Here is a 27,920-nt window from a genome sequence, read left to right as displayed (position 1 = left end):
TTTGGAAAAAAAGTTTTTCAAAAAGCAAGTAAGCAAGCCAAGCCTGTGAAGTAACCCCCCCCCCCCTCTCACACACACACCCCAGTGAGCCAATACAACCTTCTATAGTGGGTGGAGAAGGGAAACTACCATGGAACCTTGCAAAAGAGCCATTTGAATGGCATGTCTCAATGAAACTCATCTGCTGCCAGGTAAAATCCCCAACCTGCGACTCAAGCCGTGGGCAGATAGCACAGCCAAGACTGGTGATGGGAGGAGGAGATAAAAAGGTAGTATTCACTGAAGAGGTATCTTGCCCCTCAATTTGTTGGTTTCGGAGAGAATGAAGAGAGAATTATAACAGAAGATCTTTATTTGTATTTGCAAAAGTGCAGTAAATGAACTCCGGATTTCAAACAAGTAAAAAAACAAACAAAAGCCAAATGGAGGCAGGAAGAGGAAAGTTTGGGCATTCAGGCCTCTGCTGTCAAGAGTGGTATATTAGTCACATCGTGGATGCCATCTTTATCGATGAATCGAGCATTGAATGAAGGCAAGTTCAGGATGAAGCGTTTCTGAAGCTGTGGGAAACAAGAGTTGTGTTTACGTTAAATGTTTTTAGAAAGTCACCTAAATGTTTGCAAGAACTCTCAGCAGCCCAGCACCATCTCATTTCCTCTGCGTGAGCAGCTGGCAATAACAAGCACCCAACTAAGAAATCCAAAAAGTTTGAGCAAAATGTTCCCTGTGAAAGTTTACTCCTATTCTTAGGGAGCTATCATCTATTGCGGGGAGAGGCAGAAGGCAGGCAGAGATCACCATGTGATTTGCAATAGATTGCAAGGGTTTTTGACTTCCAATAATTAAAGCATTAACAAGTAAATAAATAGACATTTTATTACCATAAATTTGTATTTAGGGCCATTAACCCAGAAGGAGGGCAATATCACACGGAACGCCCTCACTCTCAAAGAGAAGGGGCAAACAACAGACTTCAGAATAATGGCTCCTGTCCCCATCTTCTCTCCTTTCCCTCAGCCACTCAGGCAAACAACAGGTCTCAAAATTGTCCATTATCAACCCTTACATGAAGGTCACCCGAACGGATTTTTTTTTGCTGGGGGGGGGGTTGGGATCCATGCCATTGCTCACCTTACACTAATCACTTAGCTTCAGTGCTCCTCACCTGTAAAATATGGGTACTAGTTGCCTGCCTTTGTGCATCTCTTACGTCAAGAGCTGCACGTTAGAACCAATGATCTATATAGTAACTCTAACACAGATCTGTCGCCCCTGGAAGGTTGTTCAGAAGGAAATGTGGCCCTCAGGCTGATAAAAGTTTTCTTCCTCTAATTTAAAGTAATGATGATACCATTAAATGTATGAATTGGACAAAGAGCTAAACCTCCCCCAAAAGGGGCAGAAGGATGGGTTATCAATATCAATGGTGGAAGAACCAGAAATTTAAAATGTCAACAATTCTAAACTTTAATACCTAACCATGAAGTAAACTAAGATGGTTGGGGTGGGGAGAGCAAGGAATGCTTATTCTCCACTAACCAATTTCACATCTGGCTGCTCTGTATTTATTTCCCCTTGTGGCAAGAATAATTTTTTTAGCGGGGGAGATGTAGCAGGAGAAGGAAGGGGGAGAGTTAAATCACTGGCCAAACAAAGGCAACCAAGCATTAGTCTCCTGGGCAAGGCAGGTCACTCACCTCCTCCAGACATTTCTTGAGAACCTCCAATGCTTCTTCACGGGTGATACCTGCAGGAGGAAAAGAGAGCACCACAGACAGCTTTAATTAGCCGCCAAGTCTCCTGGCCTCCTAAAAATCTCTCTGATGAAGTCCGAACAGCTTTTCAGTTGTGCACAAAGGAACGAAAGGCTCTTTCCCAGCTCTGAGAAAACTCGTTCCACATGTATGAAGGATCACCTGTGGCCCAGCTCCCTTGCCCAACGAGCCGTCAAAAATCGATTTGTTCCACCCTAACGGGAAGCCGGGCAGAATCCTGCCTCCCACGGCCAGGGGCTCAGGCGCTGGAAGAGCTGGGCCACCTCAGCCTTCTTGAGCTTATTACCACATTAAATCAGCTCCATCTGTCCACAGCCAGTTGCAAATCACTCAAAGGAGTGTGTGTGCATGTGTAGAGGGGGGGTCAGGAGGGCTGGGCTTTAAGTGCTACGTTCCCTGTTGGGTACTGATTTTTAACAATGGAAATGGCACGTGTGAGAAGTGCCTCAGCTCTTCTCACACATTAGAAGAAATGGTTTGCCCATGCTTTTGGGTGGGGTAGGAGGGAAAGAGACAGCAAACTGTCAACATGTTAGGCTGGGGGGACATAATTATGCTGCCACCAGTCATGGGGGGTTAGTGGAAGGAGACCCGTTTAAAATGAAATTTTAAGGAAGCAGAGAATCAAAAGGCAGAATTTGAACACTACCTGCTTCTTCAAGGCTGGTCTCCAACCAACAGCTGGTCACAAATATTATTTATTAAATTTGTATCCCACCCTTCTTCCCAAAGGAGCCCAAGGTGGCAAACATCAACATATTAAGACAAGGCAATTTAAAATAAAATAAAAACATATTTTAAAAATCTAAAACATGTAGTGCATCTAAAAACATAAAAATATTAGCAAATATTTTCAAAGTTTGTCAGAATTTCCATTTTGCCCTCTAAAGTTTGAATACAAAGCTGGCTCTGCTGTTAGAGGAAGTAAGTAATTGTCAGTTGCTAGGAACTGCAGAGGGGAGAGTTGCATTTGCAATCATGTCCCGCTTGCAGGCTTCCCATAAAGGTATCTGGCGGGCCGTTGTGAGGACCGGATGCTGGAGCAGAGAGGCCTTTGGGCTTGATCCCGCAGGGCTCTTCTTATCTTCAGATTCAGAACTACAGCATGAATGCAAAATTCTAACTCAAAGTTTTGGAATTAGAGTGCATTAAACTTGCTGCCTTTACAGGCATCGGCTATGTAACAACTGTCCACTCTCACACACATTCTGCGCTACTGCAGGTTAACCACTAGCTAAAAGGCCATTCTCTTTACCACTTCAGATGTTGCAAAGATCAATGACAATGATCTCCAGGGCAATTTGTTGGTCTTCAGCACTGTGCAATTGGGTTTTTTTGTTTGTTTTAAATGAGAGCTTGATTTTGTTTCCTCCAGCTTGAGGAAAAGCTCAAGGGTATAAATGCTTTAAATGAAATAAATGAATAAAGTCAGATACTAAATACCACTGCATGTCAACAATCAAACACTATCAAATACTAAAATCAAATGTCTTAAGATATCTAGTGGAAATAAGAAAATATTCAACATCAAAAGTCGTAGTAAAGTGGTGTTAAGCTGGGGGAGCAAATTAGTATCAGAACCACTCAAATTCTATTAACTGCCAAGGAGGAGATACTGAAACCCTCATCAAAAGATTGTATGTGTTTGTGCGTCTGCACACTCATCACAGAAGTACCTGATATCTGGATATTAGAAAATCTTAGCTCCTAGCCATCATGCAGTTTGGAAATGAATACTGGTAGCATCCGTAGAAGACTGAAAAGCCAGGGAGGGGGCTAGGAAAGGGTTTTGGCTGTTAGGAAGATCCGACCATTGCATCTCTTCCTGCCTCCTTATCAAGACTGATCCAGAGATTTTTGGTGTTCCAGGCAAATTCAAATTTTGCTACTCCCTACCCAAACAAGTCTCATTGCATGCCTGATAATCAAGAGTCAACAGAAGATTTGTAAAATTTCTGTAACTTAACTATCATATGTTGTTGCTGGGGTGATGCTGCAAAAGTGCCCTTGCAACACCAGTGCTGCCACAACTTACTGGGATGGCACTGGGGTGGTGGCAAGGTCAGGACTGTGTAGGCACACTGGCAGGAGCACTAGATTGGCTCCTCCAAAGCTCCAGCACTGGGCTGACCTTGCTACTGCCCTGCATCTTCACCGTTAGTGGGAGCAATGCCAGTGCTAGGAGGACAACACTGCACTACCACTCTACTGCACCAGCTGCTCCTATCATATTGTGGCCCGATTTATTTTTTTAAATACTGTAAACTGCTCTGTGACACCCATATGAAGAGTAATATTTCAAAAACAACAATACATCATCCCCCAGATTCTTGGACACCAGAAATCTGAACTCAGGTTACAATCTGCATTTGAGCTATGAGCTGAAAAAGCAAACAAATCTCTCTTTCCTAGGGTGCTACCCTAGCTAAGGCAGGCTGCCTCATTTGCCTGTACCACCAAGGATGGCCATACTGCGAGTGATGAGGTTCCTATTATAGTGTGGGGGCATGGGTTAAATCCAGACTAACTTAGTTGTTCCTTACTCCCACTGATATCTGGAGGGACTTCGGTTTGTCATAACTAATTTTTCATATTGACTGTATTGATTATAAAGCTGTTGTCTCCAATGGTATTTCATGATATGACCAAACCGTGTTTGATTATATGGTACGTAACTTGCTGCATCTTATATTGGGTACACAGTCTTGTGAAAGCTACGCCCTAACAGGCAGCCTAGAAATACAACCATGGGTGGGTATACTACCAACCCCAATAATTTACGATTTTGATGTGCTTACCTGGTCTATAGTAGCGATCAAGGATGCTGAGCGTCAGGAAGGCCCCATAACCGTGGGCTGCAAAGGGAGCTTTAGCCAAAGAGGCCAGGTAATCCATGTAGTAAAGGGCAGGCCCATCTTGCTCATCAAAGCCTGCCAGCAGGAGGTTGACATGATAAGGAGTCTGGAAAAGAAGCAAAAGAAGCTGTTAGAACACAGATCTGGATATCATAGAATGACTTCTCAATATTCTGCATTTTTTCAAAGCACGAAAGAGAGTGTCGCTAACTATATTGGGACCAAACTGTGTTTATGATGTTATTCAACTCTCTGCAGTCATCAGACCAAACATTTATGAATGTGCAGTAGTCATTGTTTTTAGTTTTTTTAAAACAACAACAATGTATAAGGATGAATACATCAGCTAAGTACGCTGTCAAGAGTAACATCACAGGCAAAAGAGCTGCAAACACCACTGCGTCGTCTTCACAGAATGCAACCATAATATTTTCTGTTGTACGTGATTTAGAAACTAAGGCATTAAGTAATACAAAACTATTAAATCAAATAAAATCAAGGACAAGACCTCCGCCGACAACCACAAACTGCTGTTGAGCTGTCACAGAGAAAGTTTGTGGGCCCCACCCACCACAAATTGTCCAAGTCAGTTCTTAAGTACCGTCTTAAGACAAAATTGGAGCAGTAGACAGAGATATATAAAATAAAAGGGATCAATTTAATAGCTTTAGAATTCAGGAACAGAGCAGGCAAGTAATAATGATTCAGGCTTTCCCTATTCAAACTGTGTTTTTATTCTGGGTTCCACCTTGCGATATATATGAAAGCATGGTTTATAAATATTCAAATAAATAAATAGAGGGAAAGAATGACTGGAATTCACTTCCAATATATCAAATCACAGATTTTGATTGTTCTGTTCTAGTTCCGGTTCCCACTCTGCACACTACCAGATGGATGCTTATAAAAGTATCAAGAAGGAAACCTCCATACAAGCAAAGGAATTTTTTAAAAGAAGAACACGGAAGAATGTCAGAAGGGTTTCCGAGATTGCAAGTTGCTCCCCAGCTCCAGCAACATTGATTTAATTAGCCCATGTTAACACTCCTTATTTACGCCTAAGCATGTTGCACATGCAGAAGCTGGCAAATCAAAGCTACCTCGTAATTGGAGAGTCGGGTTCCGGGCCACAAACGTGGCTTTTAAACACCGACTTCTACCCGAGTCTGTGTCAGATGTCAAAGCATACATACATAAATGATGTGCAAACTAATTAGACCCGGACAGCTGTGCAGCACTTTTCTTGGGAATGCTTTTTTGACACAGGCAACTGCAGAAGACATTTCAAGTCCCTTGCCTTAAAAAGTCATATTCCTTCTTCCCTTACTTTTTTTTGGGGGGGGGGAGCTGTGAGTGTATGCAGGGGAACCACACACCGCAAGAGAGAGTTCAGTCACTGAATGTAGTGGCATCACCCTCCAAATACAAGCTCAATTTACCCAAGGTCCTGCTATTAGGCTGTCTGCCTTTCCACGCACCCACTGTTAAGGCACAAATGTGTCAGTCACTCCTGAATGATGTGCTGGGGCACACAAACAACACCTTCAAGAAAACGTAACTTGCTGCTAGGTAAAGTTAGTTGCTACGGACACAAGAAGAGAACTGATTGATGAGGCACATGGCCCATCTAGTCCAGCATCCTGTTCTCATGGGGGTTAACTGGATGCCTGTGGGAAGCCTGCAAGCATTACCTGAGCACAACATTGTCCCCCAGCAACTGGTGTTCAGAGGGAGACTGCCTCAGTAAGTAGATGGAGTGCAATACACAGCAATTATGGCTGGTAGACGCTGATATCTTCCATGAATTTGCCTCGTCCTATTTTAAAACCATCCAAGAACAGGAGGGTGGGGGGCATCTCCAGGTCATAATATGTCATATACTTGATTGTAGTTCCAACCTTTCTCCTCAAAGGTTCTGTTCAGGTCGCACATAAAGCTCTCTTCTGCGCCAATGGTGCCCAAAGTCTTTTAAAAAGCAAAATCAGCATGCTGTCTTTATAAAATGGGAAGGAAACACACCACTGCATTTACCCAGAAACGAAGTGCAGATAAATAGAAGCAGTTTCATCAAGGATCCAACAAGCACAAAGTACTGAGACATTGAGACAGGGCAACCGGCGACATCTCTGTATGATTTGACACCACAGCCAGGCCTCCCTTTCCTGGGTGTGGAGGAGGAACTGCGGCATGATCTTTGACTCATTTGGTACACACAGTGACCCTGTGAGATGGGCCCAGCCAAGACCACAGCTGTTCCAGCAAGTGTTGTGACGGAGCATGAATTTAAACATACATTAAATACAGTCATCACCTATCTATGGGCATCTTGCACAAAACATTCCAAGGCTCACATGGATTTTAGACTCAAGGTAGGCAACCTGTTGTGGATGACAACTCCCATCACCACATCAGCTACCCCCGTTGCAGACCCACCCCCCAATAAAACACTGCCTTTTTTGCTTATTTTCTAAAAGCACACTTCAGAAAGTTCAGCTTAAGGGAAGGCTGGTTAAGAAGAGTCAAACAAGAGTGCATAAAAAGCAACAATAATGCCAACTTGGAGGAGTGGGATTCTTGCCTCTCTACTGCTGGGTTTAAAATAACTGCAGTGATTAGGAAGAGCGTGAAATCCTTCAGAATTTACAGCTGAAGGGAAGAGTGGTGACAACCACACCAAAACGCGCGCGCACACACAACACAAAATCAGCAATGAGAGGTTGGGGCGGGAGTGGCGGTGTGACATCTGGCGGAAGCCAAAGTCGCCATGGAGGGGAGGGGGACGCAGTGGGCGCGAGGAAGGCATCCTACTAAGCGTGGACAACGAGAGAGGAACTGACAGCCTCTCTTTGGACCCAGGCCAGGCAGTGCCACCTATAATTAAATGTATCATCGTACGGAGCAGCACTTTAACGGGGAAGTGTATAAATGCCTGCCTGCGGGTGGAGGGAGAGAAGCTTTCATTCTGTGCACAAACACAGCAGTCTTTGCATTCCCAGAAGGTGAAGGGGAGGGGGGCGGCAACAAGAGGATCAAGAAACCTTGTTCTATATCATGTAAAATTGCAGCATTATGTCCTAGAGCTCCTTTGGCCCTTGGAAGCACCCTTCTGGTTTGAGGCCAGGAGCCCCACAGCAGCCTGGTGCAGAAAGCTGTGGATTTTGTTTCCCTATGCTCAAAGCAGGAACTGGACTCAGTTGAAGAACCCTGCATTTTGAGGTGAGGTGAGATGAAGTGTTCGCTTTGTGGTGGCCCACTGGTACATGCAAAGGCATCAAGTGACTGCACACGCTGAAGAAGGCAACAGTGTCCTGTGACCAACAGCGGCCAGCCAGGCACCTCCATGTTCTGGGAGCCTCCAGAGGCAAGAGCCTTTCCCTTCAACTTGCCCTCCAGCCAACTGGCATTCGGAGCTACACAGCCTCCAATCTGGAGGTGCAGATAAGCTGTCATGGGACAAGCACAGGGTGAAATGCATCCCTCAGGATTCATGGAGTTGTATCTTATGCTAGCTTTACTCAGAGTAGACCTGCTGAAGCTAAGTGACATTACTAAGTTAGGTCTGTTAATGCCAATGGGTCTCCTCTGCTGCGGAAGACTGATCAAATCCAGTTGAGTTTAGTTTCTCTGCTTGGTTCTTGAGACCCTCTCAGGTTCACACCCCTCAACCATTCTGCTTTGCAACCTCCATTAGTCTCCATTAGCTTGACTGGAAATGGGTCCTTGAAATTTTGATGCCTCTTGCTTGCCTGGATGGACTCCAGGGAGGACAGTGTGAGCTTGTATAGAAACTAGCCTACTGCATAAAATTTATGTTTGTTGCTTCACTCACTTTTGCCTCTGGCCCCCCTTGCCAATGGCAAGGTAAACAGCTGGCTGAAAACGGTTCCTTACCCCTGCCATAAACCATCGCTTACTATGCCCAAAGCATAGTGAGCACACTTCACTCCTCTGAGCTTGTAGTGGGAAGAAACAATTGTGGTTTGTTTCACTCCCAACAAACTGATTTGTAGCCAAGGCTTATTCTTGGCTTACTGATCATGGTTAGTCATGAGATGCTAGTTGGGCCATGCTAGGGTAATGAAGTGTAACATGATGCGCACTGCAGCAAAAATTCCCAATTTCACATATATAAACATTGACAGGGTTTAAAGTAGCAACTAATCTGAAAACTGATTTGGAGGTCATGGTGGATAGCTCAACAGAAAATATGAAGTGTCAGTCCTTTAATTTGAATGTCACATTTTTCTTCACTTATAAAAGAGAGCTACATTTGGATCCCTTCCAATTGGGATTCGGGCCTCATCATGGGACTTAAACTGCCTTGGTCGCGCTGGTTGATGATCTCCGGTGGGCTAGGGACAAAGGGAAGAGCTGTTTCTCTCAGTTCTGCTGGATCTCTGTGGCTTTTGATACCATCAACCATAACATCTTTCTGGACCATCTAGAGGGGCTGGGAGCTGGGGGCATTATACAGCGGTTCCGCTCCTTCCTCCTGGGCCATGTTCAGAAAGTGGTGGTGGGGGATGAGTGTTCAGACCCCTGGGCTCTCACTTGTGGGGTGCCTCAGGGTTCTGTCCCCGCCCCCATGCTTTTCAACATCTACATGCAGCCGCTGAGAGAGATCATCAGGGAGTTTGGGTTGGGTGTTCATCAATATGCGAATGATACCCAGCTCTACCTCTCTTTCAAATCAAAGAAGATTTAGATCTCTTTGTATCTCATCATTGACAGACCTACCCTCCACAAATTTGTTTAACCCCCTTTTAAATGTGCAACCACATCCTGTGGCAGTGAATTCTCGACTATAAGGAAGAGCTGTGGAAAACTACCTCCTTTTGCCATGCCAGAACCTTTAAGCCCAGGGTGGGGAACCTTTCACAGCCTGAGGGCCACATTTCCTCCTGAGCAACCTTATGAGGGCCACCCAGTGGTGGGTGGGACCAGAGGCAAAAGTCAGCAGAGTAACAAGTGCAAACGCTATCTTTGTGTAGTAGCCAACACACCCCTCTCTATCCTCCATTTAGAGAAGCAACAGGTGTTATCAGGGTTCAAGGACACATTCCAGCTAGGCAAGAAGAAAGACACGGTACAATGCAGGGCCAGGGAAAAGTGCAGCCTGGGACAGTTGCAGGCAGCAGACAAAGAGGCCTGGAGGGCTGCATTTGGCCCGAGGCCGGAAGTCCCATTCCCTTGCTGCATCTGACCAATTTCACCGGATTGTTGAATGAGAGAGGGTAAAACCATTTTCTGTCCATAGTACACATTGCCTGGTAAGCCTCTCTCATGCCCTTCCTTTTAATCATTTCTCTCATTTTTTTCTTTCAAACTAAAAAAAAAAAAGCAAAGCCACAAACACTTTGGATTTTCCTCGCTGGGAATGCGCTCCAATCTGCCGAACGTTCCCACTCCCTGGCATCAGCTCCAGATTGCTCTCTGTTCTTCTCATTAGAGCAGCAGTTGCCCGCTGTAATTAAAACCACTTCCAAATTTAATGACTTAAGCAGCAACATGACACAGATGCCTTATTATACCAGATAGTTAACACAGTATTCATTTTCCCAGCCAATTTCACTTGCTAATCTAAAACATTGCCACTACCTTATAATCAAGGTGCTGCAAGGGGGCACGCAGTGGTGCCGTCAGCGCAGGACTTTGGGGCAGATGTCCAGGGGCCCCCCACTCAGCAGGAGGGTTCCCCAAATGCAGCAGGGCTGGCTGACCATATTTTGAAGTAATACACATTACGATCTAAAGAGGGGGGCCCCCATAAGACCATTAAGTCCAGGTTTAAGGGTACCTCAAACTTTTCCCAAATGGGTTATCCCATACACCTGTTTGCCCCATCCAAACCATGGGCAGCCAATGTCATGTTCACAGTGCAGTAACGCAACCACAGCACCCAGCAGCACCGTGGGTTGTGTTATAATGGCAGGCTCATCGCAGTGCAGCCTTGGCCAGGTGGTGGTGGTTTTTTTAAATAGGCTCCTACTCCCAAAGCTTAATGTTCTAGTCAACAGCTTCGTATTATTCAGCAGCAGGAACATGAGAAGCTGCCACATACAGAGTCATATCATTAATCCTAGCTCAGTATTGTCTACATAATAACCCCCCTCACAAACACATTTAAAAAGCTATAGAATGTTAATCAGCCAAAGATCTGGTTGAAGAGGAATGTTTTCGCCTGGCACCCAAAGATTTATAATGAAGCTACCAGACAAACCTCCTCAAAGTAGTTGTGTTCTATGTTATAAATCAAGCACTGCTAGTTGTTGTTTATTTGTTTTCCAATGTATTTCTTACCAATTAAAAGAATTGGTGTGGCACAAGCAAATTTTTATTCTGAAAGTGTGGCCCAGAGAAAAAAGGTTTGAGAACCACTGGTCTACAATCAAGGGTGGGGAATCTGTGGTCCTCCAGACGTTGCTGGACTACAACTCCCATCATGCTCTCGGGCTGACAGGCATTGAAATCCAACATCTGGAGGCCTCCACGTTTCCCCACCCTTCTGCATCTGCACTGAAAGACAGCAGTTCTTCAGGGTTTCAGACAGGAGTCTTCCCAGTCGTACCTGATTCTGGGACGCCTGCCGGCAAAGCAGCCGTTTTACCACTGAGCTGCGGCCCCTCCCCATTTCCCAAACTCTGCGTGCAGCATTGCTTCTTGGCAAACTCAACCCTGCAGGGCCAAAATGGCTCCAGGTTTCACAGAACAAAAGCAGCTGTGTTCATATTTTTAAATATTAGTGCATGTTTTTTAAAGGAGCGATCAACTGAGCCCAACCTAGGAGACAAATTCTAACCCAGCCCCCAAATTTGGTGATTTTATGCCTGCAGGAATTGGAAGCGTAACATGTGCCTCCCCCTCCCCAAGAGGCAAACACTGCTAGGGTTTATACAGCCCCACGTCATCAGAGACCCCATATCTTGTGGGGCCCATCTCTTTCGACTTGTGCACAAAGGGAGAAAATAGGACATTGCCCTTCTGACTGCTGAGCCCTGAGGGCAAACGTTTGTGAGCCCATTTTAAAATGTCTTCTGATTAGAATCACACGATTAGAGAGGGGTCTGGTCAGCAGCAGGAAAAAGGGGGGGAAGGGGAGAACAGGGTGTCATTGATCCATGGCAGCTACGCCACTGGATGGAATAGGCCTGCCCACCCAGAACACTAGCCACTGCTCTTTCATCCTAGAGAGTCAGGTGTGTGCATACTCTGCGTGTGTGTGCACACTATAACAACATTCATACAAATCTTTCCCACTGTTGTTTCAGAGAGCTTTTTGGCACACACCGTCACTATATGATTACATGGCTCAAGAACTGTAGAGATGGAAGGGACCCCAAGGGTCATCTAGTCCAATCCCCTGTAATGCAGGAATCACAACTAGATCATACATGACAGGTAGCCATCCAACCTCCGCTTAAAACCTCTAAGGAAGGAGAGTCCACCACCTCTTGTGGGAGTTTGTTTCATCGTTGAACAGCTCTTACTTTCGGAATATTTAGTCGGAATAATCTTTCTTGCAGCAATTTTCTGCTTAGGAGGGCCATATTTGTTTGATTAAAACTGTGTTTTATCCATTTGCAACTGCTGTATTATTATTATTATTATTATTATTATTATTATTATTATTATTACCTCGCCCACCTGGCTGGGTTTCCCCAGCCACTCTGGGCAGCTCCCAACAGAATTAAAAGCACAATAAACCACCAAACATTAAAAACTTCCCTAAACAGGGTTGCCTTCAGATGTCTTCTAAAAGTCAGAGAGTTGTTTATTTCCTTGACATCTGATGGGAGGGCATTCCACTGGGCAGGCGCTGCTACCGAGAAGGCCCTCTGCGTGTAGAGGTGATAAGATGGAAGCAAGCAAGCAAGCAAGCACTTCCTAAACTACAAGAGGAAATGGCTACAAAAAACTGTTTGCCACCCCATACTGAAAGAAGAGAATAAGAAAAGCAGCCCAGAAATGAAAGCATGTTCCTCAAAGTGACCAGGAGATGCTCGCTCTGATGCCAAGAGCTGCAGAGTCCCATTGTAAGACTGTTTGCCTTTCATGCAAAAGAAGGGTAGGGAAATAATTCAGAAGGCAAGGAGTCACCCCACCCCCATTACCCCCCTGCCCGAAGTGGCACAACCGCGGTGTCAAAGTGCACTGTTTGCTGGAAGGCACTGCCATCTGCAAGAGCGCAACATTTCATCTCCGGTAAATAAACACATCTGCTTCTGCCAGTGTCCTCCCTGCTGTGTGGCCCATCTGGAGCAGGTAAGCTGGGAGGCAAGCGTGGGCACAGAGGGAGAGGAACAGGCAGGATCAGGCCTCAAGGGACCTGGCACGCAGAGGAAGGAGGCAGAGTCCCGCCCTGTCGCATCCTGCTACCCCCTCTTCGCCAAGTGGCATGTTAAATTGCCCTCGTTAGTGAGGATGCTCCAAGCCAGTGTCACCTGGGCCATCTGTTCCAAAGGTCACATGACCTTGCAGAGCAATGCAAGAAGGGAACACTCAGTAACCAGGACAGTTTGGGAAACCCAGTAATTGCGGTGTATGTTTCTTTCTCTCTCTCAAGGAGTCCCCTACAGGCTGGTAACGGAAAACTAGAAATCCATATACAGTGGTACCTTGGTTATAAACTTAATTCGTTCCGGAGGTCCATTCTTAACCTGAACCAATTGTTAACATGAAGCACGCTTTCGCTAATGGGGCCTCCCACCGCCACATGATTTCCGTTCTCATACTGGGGCAAAGTTCTCAACCCGAGGTACTACTTCCGGGGTAGTGGAGTTTGTAACCCGAAGTATTTGTAATCTGAGGTACCACTGTATATGTATGTATGTATGTATGCATGTATGTATATGTGTGTGTGTGTGTGTGTGTATACGTACATGTACACACACACACACACACACAAAAGGGAACTGGCCCCAAAAGCATTCCCTATTTTAACCTGCTATACTCAATATCCAAATATGCTATTATTTTGCAACCTGGTTTTCTACATACTGGTACAGACAATATCGCACCATGTCAACCAGGGTTAGCTGCTCATTCAAGAGCCAGGAGATTGCCCAGGATGGTGGGGAAGGATGGGAGAAAGACTAGTCAGTTGACCAGCCAAATACTGTCAAAATAAAGGTCATGCATTAATTCAAGTATTAACCTTGTAAAACTATAACACAGACAGAAAGATCTACATAGAAGTACAACACTGGAAGATTTATACAATGGACAAAAATAGTGATGAAACAATGAAGTAAAACACTATTATAAACCATCATATACATCCAGCAATGCTATGTACATTTAAACACACCTCAACAATATTCAAGAGACAGAGTGGCTTTGGGGGCTTTTATTGAGAACCCCCAAAACAACACATCTAATTGAAGGGAGACAGCAGTGAAAGTTGCAGCCATCCCAAGGCCCAGTTCTGACACACTAGTGAAGCCATGGAATGGCAGTCACAAGTGGTCTTTGCATTCACATGCTCCCTTCTCACCACATGCACGCCATTCCCCCCCCCCCCAGGTTTGAGCAAGCTATCTCAAAACCAAGATGGAGTTCTAACCTGGTTGGCCTAAACTCGAGAAAGTGCATGACCCTGACACAGTGCAGACAGCCAAACCATGGTTTCCCCAGGTGGTATGAGTCAGGCAAGGGTTCAGGGCAGTGCCCAGGAGCCTGGAGTGTTGGGAAGCAAGAAGGCCCCACTGTTTCCTTTGAGTAGAGACACAAGAAAAGGCTGCCTCCCGCATAAGAATATCTCACCATAGTCACAATATTATACAGTGGTACCTCTGGTTAAGAACTTAATTTGTTCCGGAGGTCCGTTCTTAACCTGAAGTTGTTCTTAAACTTAGGTACCACTTTAGCTAATGGGGCCTCCCACTGCCGCTGCGCCACTGCCATGCAATTTCTGTTCTTATCCTGAAGTAAAGTTCTTAACCCAAGGTACTATTTCTGGGTTAGCGGAGTCTGTAACCAGAAGTGTTTGTAACCCGAAGCGTTTGTAACCCGAGGTACCACTGTACAACCAATTGACAAGGTATCCCACCAGGGCCCTAAGAACATACGAAAAGCCTGCTGGATCATTCAGTGGTCCATCTAGCCCAGCATCCTATTCTCATGAGCAGAACCTGAAATCAAGAACACACTGTCCTCCTGCCGTTTCCAGCAAATGGTATTTAGAGGTGTACACTGAGGAATAACACAGCCGTCTGGGCTAGTAGCTATTGATAGCCTTCTCCTCCACGAATTTTCTAGTCCTCTTTTAAAGCCATCCAAATTGGTGGCCATCATTACCTCACGTGGGAGTGATTTCCATATGAACCGTGTCTTCTGTCTTTCATGAACCTTTCAACGTTCAGCTTCATCGGGAGTCCTTGAGTTCTAGTGGTATGAAAAAATTCTCTGCCTGCTTTCTCCATACCATGCATAGTCTTTTCCATCATGTCTTCGTAGCCTTTTCTCTACACTAAAAAGCCCCCAACGCTGCAACCTTTCCTCCATCCCCATCATCATTCTGGTTGTCCTTTTACTGAACCCTTTCCAACTCTACAATATCCTTTCTCAGGTCAGACCAGAATTGTACACAGTATTCCAACTGCATCTGCACCATAGATTGGTAAAATGGCATTAGGATAGCAACAGGTTTTCTTTTCTCTTAGAGATGCATCTGGTGCCATTTGATGGCCAGGAAACAGATGAAGGAGATAACAAGCAGAAGCGATAGGAGGAGGGAACTGCGTTCATGTTCCTGTGCTGGAAAAGACAGCTGAGGAAGGAGAACTTCTTCAGTTTCTTGCAAAAGGACCATGAAAAGCTCACTAATGGAATTAGGGGGAGAGGGAGAGAGAGAGAGAATGCGCACATGTGCGCACACAGTTCAGCTTCATATGATATTTACTCAAAGCTTCATGTTCAGTTTTGACAAAAAGCACTTGTTTGGCTCAGCACATCAAACAGCTTTGCTCCATTAATCTTTCTCTCAAAACAATTTAAACAGAATCTGCGCATTTGCATGAGAAGTGAAGTCCTTATCAGTAGGTTGTTTTTTTAAAGGGCTTAATTCCTTTCTGCTGTCTGTGGCTGCTTGAGAGAAAAACAATTCTTCACTCTGGAAACTGAAAAAGTTAACACCAAGACCGTTGCAAAGAACTGCCTATCACAAGTCTGTCCAACTTGCAGTTCTCAAAGCCAAATGCAGTACGTCTCCTGGAGTTTGCTTCTTAAGTAGGATTGGAGGATGGGCAGGCACTTGGCAGGAGACAATTCATAATTTATGTGTGTGTGTTACATTTGGCTCACTAAATTACAAATTGTGCAGACCTGGCCTATTAACCAGTATTTTGTTATAGTCTGTCAATCTCTGCAACTCAATCTGGGCCAAGGCTCTTGCTTGTCAGGATGGAAGGTGGAGCCTTGCATGGGGTGTTTGTACATGTAGAAACTGATTTCGACATGCCTGAACATCGAACAACGAACAAAGATAAAAGCAACATTTATTGCTCCACCCACTTTTGCCTCTGGCTCTGCCCCCCAATGGTATGCGGCCCCCAGGAGTTTGCCTATAAGCCTTCTGGTATAATACTTAGTCTGATCCAGCATCTGAGTCCCAAGTTCTGAAAGGGAAGGTTCTGAACATTCATGCCATTCTATGGTTAACACTGAGAACACCCCAGCTAAACCAATAGCATCCAGGTGCTATAAAGCCTCTTAACTGCAGAATGAAATCAAGGGATCTCAGGCACATTGGGCTGTATGTAGCCAATGTTAGTCCTACTTGGAGTAGATCCATAGAAATTAATGGACATGGGTAACTCAGGTCTATTAATTGAAATGGGTCTACTCTGAGTGGGAAATCCACAACCCACTGAAGTTACATGGCTTCTAGTACAGTAAGCCAATTTTACTTCTGAAGATGTCTACTGTACTAAGTCACACATTTCCCCAAAATTCAATTCAGGAAGTATCAACAATCTTCCTACCAATATATTTTGTCACTAAAAGGTGCTCTCTCTCAAGTCTGAGTTCAGACTTCCGTGAAAATGTACTTTCAGATTTGGTGCAATATCTGGAATAAGCACAGGCAAAGGTGTCTGCCTCACTTGTGAGTATCCAGATATCAAGTGGTATCTGGATGGTTGCAGTTAGAACAAAATGCTGGAATAAACAGAACACAGTCAGATCCAGCAACAGTGTTCCTACTTACTAGTTGACGTTCAAGCTGTTACAATTAATATATAAAGCCCTTAATAGCTTAGAACCAGTTTACAGTGGTACCTCGGGTTACAGACACTTCAGGTTACAGACTCCGCTAACCCAGAAATAGTACCCCGGGTTAAGAACTTTGCTTCAGGATGAGAACAGAAATTGTGCAGCGGCAGCAGCAGTGGGAGAACCCATTAACTAAAGTGGTACCTCAGGTTAAGAACAGTTTCAGGTTAAGAACGGACCTCCAGAATGAATTAAGTTCTTAATCCGAGGTACCACTGGACTTGCAGATTACCTTACCCCATTTGTGCCCACTAGATCTGTGGAAGTGGCGCTGTTACAGTTCCAGAAAATGCTCACACCGCAATAAGAAATAAATCTTTTATCATGGCAGCACCTACACTTCAGAACTCTCTGCCTTCACTGTATTCTTTTTGGCACCTGTTTAGGAAAGTCTATACTGACAAGTTGTAGTACGCCTACCTTATTTTTTAACAACAACAACAATTTTATTTGTACCCCACCTAGTTGACTGGGTTTTTAGCTACTGTTGATTCTAAAACTCTTTCAGATGTTTTAAAATATCTGTTTTTAACTGTATTTTATCAAGAGTTTTAATATTTTATTTTATATATTTTAAAGTTTTTTTCAAGTGATATATAAATTTTGTTGAATAAATAATGTTTGTGGTAGATGTAATTCTGTTATCTGCATGTTTCTACAGTCACAAATATGGTTTCAGCTCTTGCAAGGCACCTTTTTGTGAAATGCCTTTGCCCCATAGCAAAAAGATACCAAAGCCAGTTTGCAGAACACTCAGTTATTAACTGCTTGCTGCTACCCCAACAACAACCATGGTGAAAAAAGCAGCTGTCTGTTTCTAAAGAAGAGGCTGGTCACATGCAATCTCCATTTTTATGTGGTGCGTTCTGCCCTGCAGCACTCAGTCATGAGTAGGCACATGCCTGTAATTTTACTTTTTTTAAAGCAAAGAACAAATGTCATATCAGAAAGACCTGGAGAAGAAATACTGCAATGGTAAAGAGCTGCAACAGAAGAAAAAGGGAAAACAGGAATGATTTCTTTGCTTTTCTGTGGAGACCTGAGTAACCTTAATGCTCATGGGCTCACAGCAGGTGTAGAGTAGTAGCTACAAGTCAGGATCTGCAGGTCTGAATCATACCTCTGCTATCATCTCACTAGCCAGGCGTAAGATAATCACTGCCTGAACATCACATCTGCATTATGAGTATACTACTGTCCTACCTTAAAGGGCTGTTGTGAAAATGTACAAGGTGATTATTATTATTATTATTAATTTCATTTATGAATTGTGTCCTATACCATTACAATACAACAGCGTAAGAAGGTTGCATATATAAACAGTTTTAAACACTGCATATATAAAACAGTTCAAAACAACAGCAGCACACACATAAAATCAATTCAAATGTAATATAGATACCAAGCAGCTGGGTTTGGATGTCACAACAAACTGAGCACAAGGGAAGTACAAGTTTCTGTTCATAGTTAGGAACAAATCAAGTTTCCCTTGTTTGGAGCATGGCTCGTTGAGACATTTAGATGTAGCCCACTGCGTGTTAAGAGCTTTGAAAATTAAATGCATTGTATAAATACTAAGTATAATGCAGTTTAATGTAAACTCTGGGGTACAGCCCTTCCTCTATTACCCTTGGCATAGGGTTTCAAATTTAGTTTAGTTTAGTGATGGGGGTCCAAGCAGCCTCCCTTTGGGAAGCTTTCACATATGACACCAAATAAACATTTTGGCACTTGTGTTTGCAAATATGTAGCACACTGGTCTTTAGCTGGCAGGTTGGGTTGAGGTCTGATCCAAGGTGGGTCACAACAGGACCACCGCCACCATGCATATAAAAGGCAAAGGATTAAGATATGGATCCCCAAATGCATATTTGGTTAAAAAGTGGGTCATAGCACATAAATGAGGAAAAAGGCTATTTTCAATTAAAATATATCACTCAGTACCGTAACCATTTAAGAACCATTTGAAATGGCACATGATTTCCCATCCCTGTGAAGCAACACAGACTCAGCAATGCCTGCTACCCGTTCCCAACCGCCACCTTCACTAAAGGTAAACGCAGCACTCAAAAATTCCTCTTAGGAATTCCTATTAATAGTCATTACAAAAGCATCAGGAGAAGTGAGTTGGTTTTCTTAAAAAAAAAATACATTCAAATATCCTGATTATATTCGCCTTATTCCCTGGTTCATTGCCTGTATGGCAGTGGCATGTTCAGGGCCGTGCTATTAGATTGGCTCCCAACTTTGCACCTGCTTTTCCCAGAACAACTGTATGTACTATGTGCCATTGTCTGTAAGGGAAAGTCAACATGCAAGCTCCTGTATGTATGGAAGCGTGGTCCCACTGCATAGCTGACAGGGTGGATTTGAATTAAATCAAATCAATTTAAATCACGATTTAAATCATGAGTCAGTAAGACTTGATTTAAATCACTAGTCAGTAAGACTTGATTTAAATCATTTTATTTTTTTACAGAAAGACTCATTCTTGCGGTATAATCTTAATATTTACAACCAGATGAAGGTTTCATTTTTGGAATATTAAATTTTCAGAATAGTTTTTACAGTTATATCAAAAATTACTGATTTGGTTATACTATTAGAAATACATTGACAGATAATTATGAAATTATTGTGAGGTTTAATAAGTTAACTGTTTATACTTGGACAACTTTTCTGCTGTACTTTATTGGAAGGAGAAAAATTATCATTTCCTTAATAACAATTTAAACAATTTATTTAACTACTAAAACAATAACATTATAGCATATGTATCTGTGTTCACTAACTGATGTGGTTAAATGGTTAAAAAAACACACCTTAGACTGAATTTTAGCACACATGAAAAACTTAAAACAAATCCTCATTTCCTGATGAATAGCCTTTGGACTATAATGTAACTTAAATAGAAAACTATCTTTAGAAAGATTTTTCCTCCAAAAGCATTTTATTTTAAAAATCAGATTTAAATTTTTAAAAATCCAATTTAAATAAAAGAAATCTGATTCTTATTTTTTAAAAAAAACCCGTTGATTTTTATCCACCCTGAAAGCTGACATGCCACTGCCCTATAAGTAATACTGTACATGAGCAGCGATCAACAAAATCTGGCACTACCAATAGAATTGAGGCAACTATGCTTGCCACTTTGAAATCATTATTTAACAAAATCAGTGGAACAGAGCTTAAGTTTGCAGAAGGAAAATCCCCAATCTCCTGCTCTCCCCTTCACCGCTCTGAACATGGGGCAGCGGTTGCTGGTGGAGAGGAGCGCTGACCAACCTTGTTGTGGACGATTCTCCCCTCTTCGCATACTGAAAGGTCAAGGGAACCTCCTGAACAGAGAGAAAGCACAACTTCTGAAAGCTGCCTTACTTACCCTACTCCGCAGATAGTCAGCCAGATTTCGGCGTGTGAAATTGGCAGCTGCAGTTGGAGACAATTCATACCCTGTTAAGAAAAGGAAATAAGCATCTACTATATATTTTGGCAATTTGTTGCTGTTCATTTGGACACCTCTTGAGATATCACAGAGGCTTTCAGTTGTTTGGATGCTAGTGGAAGACATTTTGAATCAAGATGGCAAACTGAACTTTTCAAAACCACACTGATTTTAACCGCTGATTTCAAAGCTGCACTGATATTTTGATTTCTTGGAATTCCTGAGCGCCAGGTACAAGGCTGCTAACAAACAGAAGGTGAGTGGAAATTCATTCTAGGAGGATACCTAACATTTGTAAAGCAACATCTTCAGCTGGTTTGCAAAGAAAAGAACAATATTTGTTAAAAAAAATAATCATTGAACAAATACTACAAGTGGACAATGATACTCCAGCCTCTTGCAGTCAGGACCAGAAGCATTCCTCAACAGATGAGTTGGGGCAGAGAATGTCAGCAGCCTTATCACCTGGGCATCTAATGTTACTTCCTTTCCAGGTCTATGGAGGGAGAGAACAGCTAGAATTGTAGATAGAAGGGGCATCTAGTCCAATGCTGGAATCACAGCTTGCATGCAGCAACTTCTAGACAGTTGCTGGTTTCTGATGAAATTGAATTATGTAATGGCAAATTCTGCTTTTGTGCAATTGTAGTTGATTAGAAGGTCTGTGATCACATAGGTAGAAGTGAGGGAACATGGGCACCAAGGGTGTTTGGAAGACGTGAGTTAATCCAAGGATGAAGAATTATGGGTATGTTCGTAGCAAAAGGAAGAACAAAGAAACAGTGGGGTCACTCAGAGGAGAAGATGGTGAAATGCAAACAGGGGACACAGAAAGGGCTGAACTCCTCAATGCCTTCTTTGCCTCAGTCTTCTCCGATAAAGAAAACAATGCCCGACCTGAAGAATTTGGAGCAAATGATTCAGCAGAGGAAACAGAGCCCAGAATAACTAAGGAGATAGTACAAGAATACTTGGCTAGTTTAGATGTATTCAAGTCTCCAGGGCCAGATGAACTGCATCCAAGAGTATTGAAAGAACTGGCAGATGTGATCTCAGAACCACTGGCAGTCATCTTTGAGAATTCCTGGAGAACAGGCGAAGTCCCGGCAGACTGGAGGAGGGCAAATGTTGTCCCTATTTTCAAAAAGGGGAAAAGAGAGGACCCAAATAATTACCGCCCAGTCAGTCTGACATCAATACCAGGGAAGATTCTGGAGCAGATCATTAAGCAAACAGTCTGTGAGCACCTAGAAAGGAATGCTGTGATCACCAATAGTCAGCATGGATTTCTGAAAAATAAGTCATGTCAGACTAACCTGATCTCGTTTTTTGACAGAATTACAAGCCTGGTAGATGAAGGGAACGCAGTGGATGTAGCCTACCTTGATTTCAGCAAGGCATTTGACAAGGTGCCCCATGATATTCTTGTAAAGAAGCTGGTAAAATGCGGTCTTGACTATGCTACCACTCAGTGGATTTGTAACTGGCTGACTGACTGAACCCAAAGGGTGCTCATCAATGGTTCCTCTTCATCCTGGAGAAGAGTGACTAGTGGGGTGCCACAGGGTTCTGTCTTGGGCCCGGTCTTATTCAACATCTTTATCAACGACTTGGATGATGGACTCAAGGGCATCCTGATCAAATTTGCAGATGACACCAAACTGGGAGGGGTGGCTAACACCCCAGAGGACAGGATCACACTTCAAAACGACCTTGACAGATTAGAGAACTGGGCCAAAACAAACAAGATGAATTTTAACAGGGAGAAATGTAAAGTATTGCACTCGGGCAAAAAAAATGAGAGGCACAAATACAAGATGGGTGACACCTGGCTTGAGAGCAGTACATGTGAAAAGGATCTAGGAGTCTTGGTTGACCACAAACTTGACATGAGCCAACAGTGTGACGTGGCAGCTAAAAAAGCCAATGCAATTCTGGGCTGCATCAATAGGAGTATAGCATCTAAGATCAAGGGAAGTAATAGTGCCACTGTATTCTGCTCTGGTCAGACCCCACCTGGAGTACTGTGTCCAGTTCTGGGCACCACAGTTCAAGGAGGACACTGACTGACTGGAACGTGTCCAGAGGAGGGCAACCAAAATGGTCAAAGGCCTGGAAACGATGCCTTATGAGGAACGGCTAAGGGAGCTGGGCATGTTTAGCCTGGAGAAGAGGAGGTTAAGGGGTGATATGATAGCCATGTTCAAATATATAAAAGGATGTCACATAGAGGAGGGAGAAAGTTTGTTTTCTACTGCTCCAGAGAAGCGGACACGGAGCAATGGTTCCAAACTACAAGAAAGAAGATTCCACCTAAACATTAGGAAGAACTTCCTGACAGTAAGAGCTGTTCGACAGTGGAATTTGCTGCCAAGGAGTGTGGTGGAGTCTCCTTCTTTGGAGGTCTTTAAGCAGAGGCTTGACAACCATATGTCAGGAGTGCTCTGATGGTGTTTCCTGCTTGGCAGGGGGTTGGACTCAATGGCCCTTGTGGTCTCTTCCAACTCTATGATTCTATGATTATCTAGTAACACTCTTTTAGGACTCTCCCTCCCCAAACTGTGGGTGGGTGGATAGGAAATCAATATTTTGAATGACTCCTCAAGTAAAAAAACTCCCTCCCCTTAGAAAATGTGTGTATTTATCCTACTTTCCTATTCTTGAAGTACTAGTCTCCTAAGGACAGAGAGTTTGCTTGCTCTTTGAATACAGATGGGGGAAATTAACTATGGGAGCCCACCCCAAACCTTGGCCTTGACGTAAAACACCCCAGTTATGCTATTGTTCCGGATGTGCAGACTGACTCTTAAGAGTCGAAAAGAACTGCAAGCATGTAAATTTCCCCCCAAGTTGGCAGAAGTGCTCCGTAGACTCTCAGCAGTGTCATTCATGAGAAGTGGGGAAAGAAGACTGCTAGAGTGACAGATTTGAGACATGGCGGGGAGGGGGCACAGATCCATTCTCTGCAACTCAGGCAAATCAAGGTGCATGCCAAATCTGGGGTGAGAGAGAGTTATCAGCCTGGATCTAACATAATCATAAGTCTTGTGGTTTTGTCTTAAGTGTTTAGAAAGCATACAGCTTACCAATGCAGAATCCTAGACTTCTTTATTCTACTCTATACGTTCAGTGGCACAGCACCACACAGTACTCACCATTCCTCATCTTGTAGAGCTGGACATTTTTCTGGATATACTCTGCAAACTGGACAGTGTCCCCAGCCTCCCCAACACATAGAAGCAAGATTTTCTCACTCATCTTGAACATCTTGTCATGATCTAAATCAAGAGGATGGAGGAAAAACACACCAGTCAGAAATAAGGACAAGCTACAGTGAAGTGTTTCATTTTGAGAGACAGAGTGAGAGCAAAATGAGCAGAGGGCTATTTTCCCCTGCATGGGCAACGTTAAAACATTAGTAACTTATTGAATAAACAAGACTTGCACACTTGAGGATTAATTACAGAATCAGATCTGAAGAACTTAAATAAGTTTTTTTTATCTTTAAACAGCCATCCATCCCAACATTTTCATAATATAAATGTTTACAATTACTAGATCAATCAGTGACAGACAGATGATTAATTCGTTGGCAGCAGTAAAAAAAATGATAAGGAAAAGAAGTCTGAAAGCACTAGTAGAGTTTAGGAAGTGCTGAAAGTCATGGGGAGGGAGAGGGGTAGAAAGTCATGAAAATCATTGAGATGCATTTTCCTCTGGAAATAAAATTTTGGAAAAATAAGTGTTTTTTTTTTAAAGAAAAAGACTTTACTATTACTACAACCAATCAGAGGAAGAATGCTTTTATATGCCACTAATGGTTCTGCAATCTCATCTTATCCTCAGCCTGCATTAACTAGATGATAGATAAATGTATTAAATTCATTTCCCAGAAGCCCCTTGTGTCTTTGGGAAAAGCAACATTCTATGTATTTAGGATCCCCTCCACAGAACAGTCTAAATCTCCGTATCAGAACCTCTCCATCATTTGCTGTTTACTGCTGAATAATCTTCCCTGGAGGACATGTTTAAGAGTTTCTGATACGTTCCATCCTTTAACAGGATTAGCAGAGTATTTTGCAGCTGTTAAAATAATTTAAACACACACACACAGAGAGAGAGAGAGAGAGAGAGATTTTTCCTGGGATCTGAATGGGAAAGCTAACAAAATGCCAAGAGAGTCTTTGTCACCAGTTCTCAAAAGCAAAAGGTGGCAAAGGCTCAATGTGGTGCCCTCCAGATGTGTTGGGCTATAAGCCCCATCAGCCTCAGCCAGTACAGCTGGCCTGATGGGAGTTGTGGTTCAACACATCTGAAGAGCGCCAGGTTGGCAAAGGCTGCTCTGCATAATGCACTAACAAGGAATGTTGCCCATCGGGCTACTGAGGTACAAACAAATCACTCCAGCACTCGAAATTCCCTGAGTCCAAGGAGGGTGGACCTCCTGAAAAAACCCTTGACTTCTGAGCATGCTCAGTGGCCACTGAATGCTGGCTGACAGGGTTGGGGTTTTTTTAGAATGGGGGCATACAGTAATTGAAAACAAGGGGGAGAGTTTTGTAGTACTTTATATGGGAAGCTGAAATCTTGAAAAGAAGCACTACAAAATGCAACATTTGGTGGCAGGTTCCACCTGCAACAATAAACGTAATCTATAGAAGAGTGGGAAACTGCAAAACTCCAGATGTTGCTGGACTTATCATCTCTAACCATTGGTCATGCTGGCTGGGGCTGATGGGAGTTGACCTAGAGCACTGGTATCCAACTTTTGGGTTGAGACTTACAAGTGATGAGTTTTCCAATAATCAATAAATTAAAAAAAACACACCAATTGCCATAAAAGTGTGGTGCTCTGATTGTAAGTAGTATGTTACATTAGTTTTATATGCTATATAACTCTCAAAAAAAGTTTTTCCAATAGCTAAATGTAGCTGGAAGTACTGAAATAATATGGAAAAAATGATAAAGTGCACTTAGTACAGTTTAAAATGGTGCATTAAAACAAATTCAAGACTTTACTTGGAACAGCAACTCAATAGCACACACTCCCCTTACATTATTTAAACTTTGGGGGGAGGGAAATGAAAGTCCTACAAGCTATTAACATACCTATTTTACCACACTTGAATTGCTGCACGAAGTATTGTATTCATTCCAGTTGCTCAATTTAACTTGCATCACATTAATTACACTGCAGACGGACAGAGCAATCTAAACCCCTGATCTGTCATGCGCAGGAGGTTTGACTGAGACAGTGTCCCTCTGCCCAGCCTTGCTGGCCTCCACTCTGCTGCCCTGCTGATAAGAAGCACCACAATGCACCTGGTGAAGCAGCTGTCAGCGGACACCCCCAAAACGGCGTGTTTTGGGGACAGCATAGAAATAGCTGGATCCTGAGCTGCTGAGCTTCTTTCTTGCACGAGCCCTGGAGCTGGCACAGTGAAGAGGCATTTTTTATACCCTCTCCCCTTTCAACATGAACACCAGGACTGTGGATATAGTAGTGGTGGTCCTCCCACTCCATCAAGCCCTGCCACTGCAGGCCAGGCATTTGGACTGCCCTCTCATTTTATGAAACTATATTTCTAAATAAAATATACAGGAAAATAAGGCATTAGAATTTTTTCTACCCTATATCACTAGCTTTAATTGAAGATGATATACAGCAATTTCATCACTTCTGTTTTCTATTTTATTCAGGACTCGTTTATAAAAGAGAACGACCAAATGCAAAGGAGGTCATGGCTCCTACGTCTTTTAATAGTTGTGAAGAAGAAGGAATTCTGATAAATGCATGTTTGCTCATCCTCACCATTACAAACTGTTCCATCAACACTTCTATGCAACAGTTCAAGTTAACAGAGCCCACCTAACCCCACTTTGGACATGGGCAGCCTATGGGCATTTAAATAAGAAATGGATCTCATGTTGTAAAGTTTGGCGTAAGTGTCAGTGGATTTTTCTGTGGCAAGACAGCTCAACTCTGGTGCTCAACAAATATTCTTCAACTCAAAATCCATTCATTTTGAGTGGAAATATAGGAAGCTGCCTTATGCCGAGTTGGAGCATTGGGCCATCTGACCCAGCACTGTCTACCAGGAGCTCACTAGGGTATGAGACGGAACCGGCAAACTTCTACATGCAGAGCCCATCCTCTGCCACTGAGTTAAAGCCCTTGCATGTCTTTTGCACGAGCTTATGGCTGGTAAATAAAAAAGTGGATCCTGGAAGTCCATCCCAATCTAACTGCTAGGAATATAGGAAGCAAGATCAGCCAAGTTGCCTTTCTAGCCCAGTACTATCTGACAGGAGCTCTCCAAGATAAAGGAACTTTCCCATCACCCGCTACATGGACCTTTTAACTGAATATTGAACCTCAGATCTTCTGCATGCAAAGCATGTGCTCTTCCACTGAGCTATGCCCATTCCCATGAAAAAATACAGGAAGAAAGGAAACTACTTTATACCTAGACCCACAACCACAACTATGACCACTTGTGACTTTCCGGGATTTCCCAGACCCCTCCTGCATACCCATCTATATTCTACAGAGATGTTTTTGCATCACCCTTCTCCTTAAAGTGAAGATTGCAAAAACCGAACCTGGTACTCCCTGCCATAGCTGTCAACTTTTCCCTTTTCTTGCAAGGAATCCTATTCGGAATAAGGGAATTTCCCTTTACAAAAGGGAAACGTTGACAGCTATGCTCCCTGCACAGAAAGCACGTGTTCTGGTACTGAGCTGCACTCCTTCCTCTAAGTTGTGGAACCCTCTCCGCACCGAAGTGCGCCTGGGATCTTCATTACACAGCTTTCGAGAAGCCGCACCTCTTCACCTTGGGGTGCCCACCCTATTACTGCAACTATCATCTGTTTCAAACTATTTGCAATGCTGTAGCCCACCTTGGTAAGACAGGAGCGTCTGGCGTGCTCTGGTCCATGGGGTCACGAAGAGCACGACTAAACGACTAAACAACAAGCCCACCTTGGGGCCTTATGGCGAAGGAAACCGAACTATAACTACCAGGTTGGAATGCAGGTCCTGCGTGGAAAGTTAACTACTACTAGGCCAAATCCCACCGATTCCACCAACGGGAATTCGAATGAGACTAACTTAGCCTGGATTCAGTTTCGTTTTCGAAGAAACGGAGACGCCAGGGATAGATCTCACCAACACTACGCGTGCGAAGCAAGCGCTCGGCCCGCTGACGGCCCCCCGCCCGCTCTGACGGCCCCTGCCCTCACTTTTCTCCACCCCACCGCCCGCCCCCTGCTTCCCAGGGACTGACCGCGCTTCATCTGGACGACGCTGGAGGCGGCGATGGTGTCAGCGGCCACCAGCACGAAGTCGGGCCCTTGAATGCCGATGAGGTACTCCATCGGGCCCGGCCGGCGGCGACTAAAGCAGGAGTGGGCAACTGAACTTAGGCGGCCGAAGGGAGAGAGCGCGGAACAGTGACACAGCGAGACGGCGGAGAAAGAGCCGGCGCGGCGCAGGGAAATGACGTCTACGGGGTGCTTTTTGAGCTTCTCGCGAGAAACGGGTGCTTCTAGGCATTCAAGACTCTATGGTCC

At 43.8% G+C, this 27,920-nt stretch overlaps 1 protein-coding gene across 1 annotated transcript; it reads right to left on the bottom strand.

Moving 5' to 3' along the window:
* Window positions 1–334: 334 nt before the first annotated feature.
* PSMB2 (proteasome 20S subunit beta 2) lies at window positions 335–27,852 on the bottom strand. The gene is made up of 6 exons (XM_083625646.1): window positions 27,635–27,852; window positions 23,501–23,623; window positions 20,283–20,353; window positions 4,574–4,736; window positions 1,698–1,747; window positions 335–560 (listed from the first exon to the last, which is right to left on the bottom strand). Exons 1-6 carry the CDS (start codon window positions 27,723–27,725, stop codon window positions 453–455), a joined length of 606 nt encoding a protein of 201 aa, XP_083481772.1. The 5' UTR covers window positions 27,726–27,852; the 3' UTR covers window positions 335–452.
* Between the last annotated feature and the right edge of the window lie 68 nt (window positions 27,853–27,920).

This window comes from Podarcis filfolensis (assembly GCF_964270895.1).
Source record: "Podarcis filfolensis genome assembly, chromosome: 8".
Lineage (NCBI taxonomy): Eukaryota > Metazoa > Chordata > Lepidosauria > Squamata > Lacertidae > Podarcis > Podarcis filfolensis.
This window is presented reverse-complemented; position numbering and strand designations above follow the sequence as displayed.

Excerpts from the sequence above, each read along its gene's own strand:
- PSMB2 (XM_083625646.1), bottom strand. The coding sequence starts at position 27,725 with ATGGAGTACCTCATCGGCATTCAAGGGCCCGACTTCGTGCTGGTGGCC. Across the intron at positions 23,624-27,634 it reads CGTCGTCCAGATGAAGCGCG|ATCATGACAAGATGTTCAAG; the intron begins GTCAGTCCCTGG and ends CTCTTGATTTAG. Across the intron at positions 20,354-23,500 it reads GCTCTACAAGATGAGGAATG|GGTATGAATTGTCTCCAACT; the intron begins GTGAGTACTGTG and ends TTTTCTTAACAG.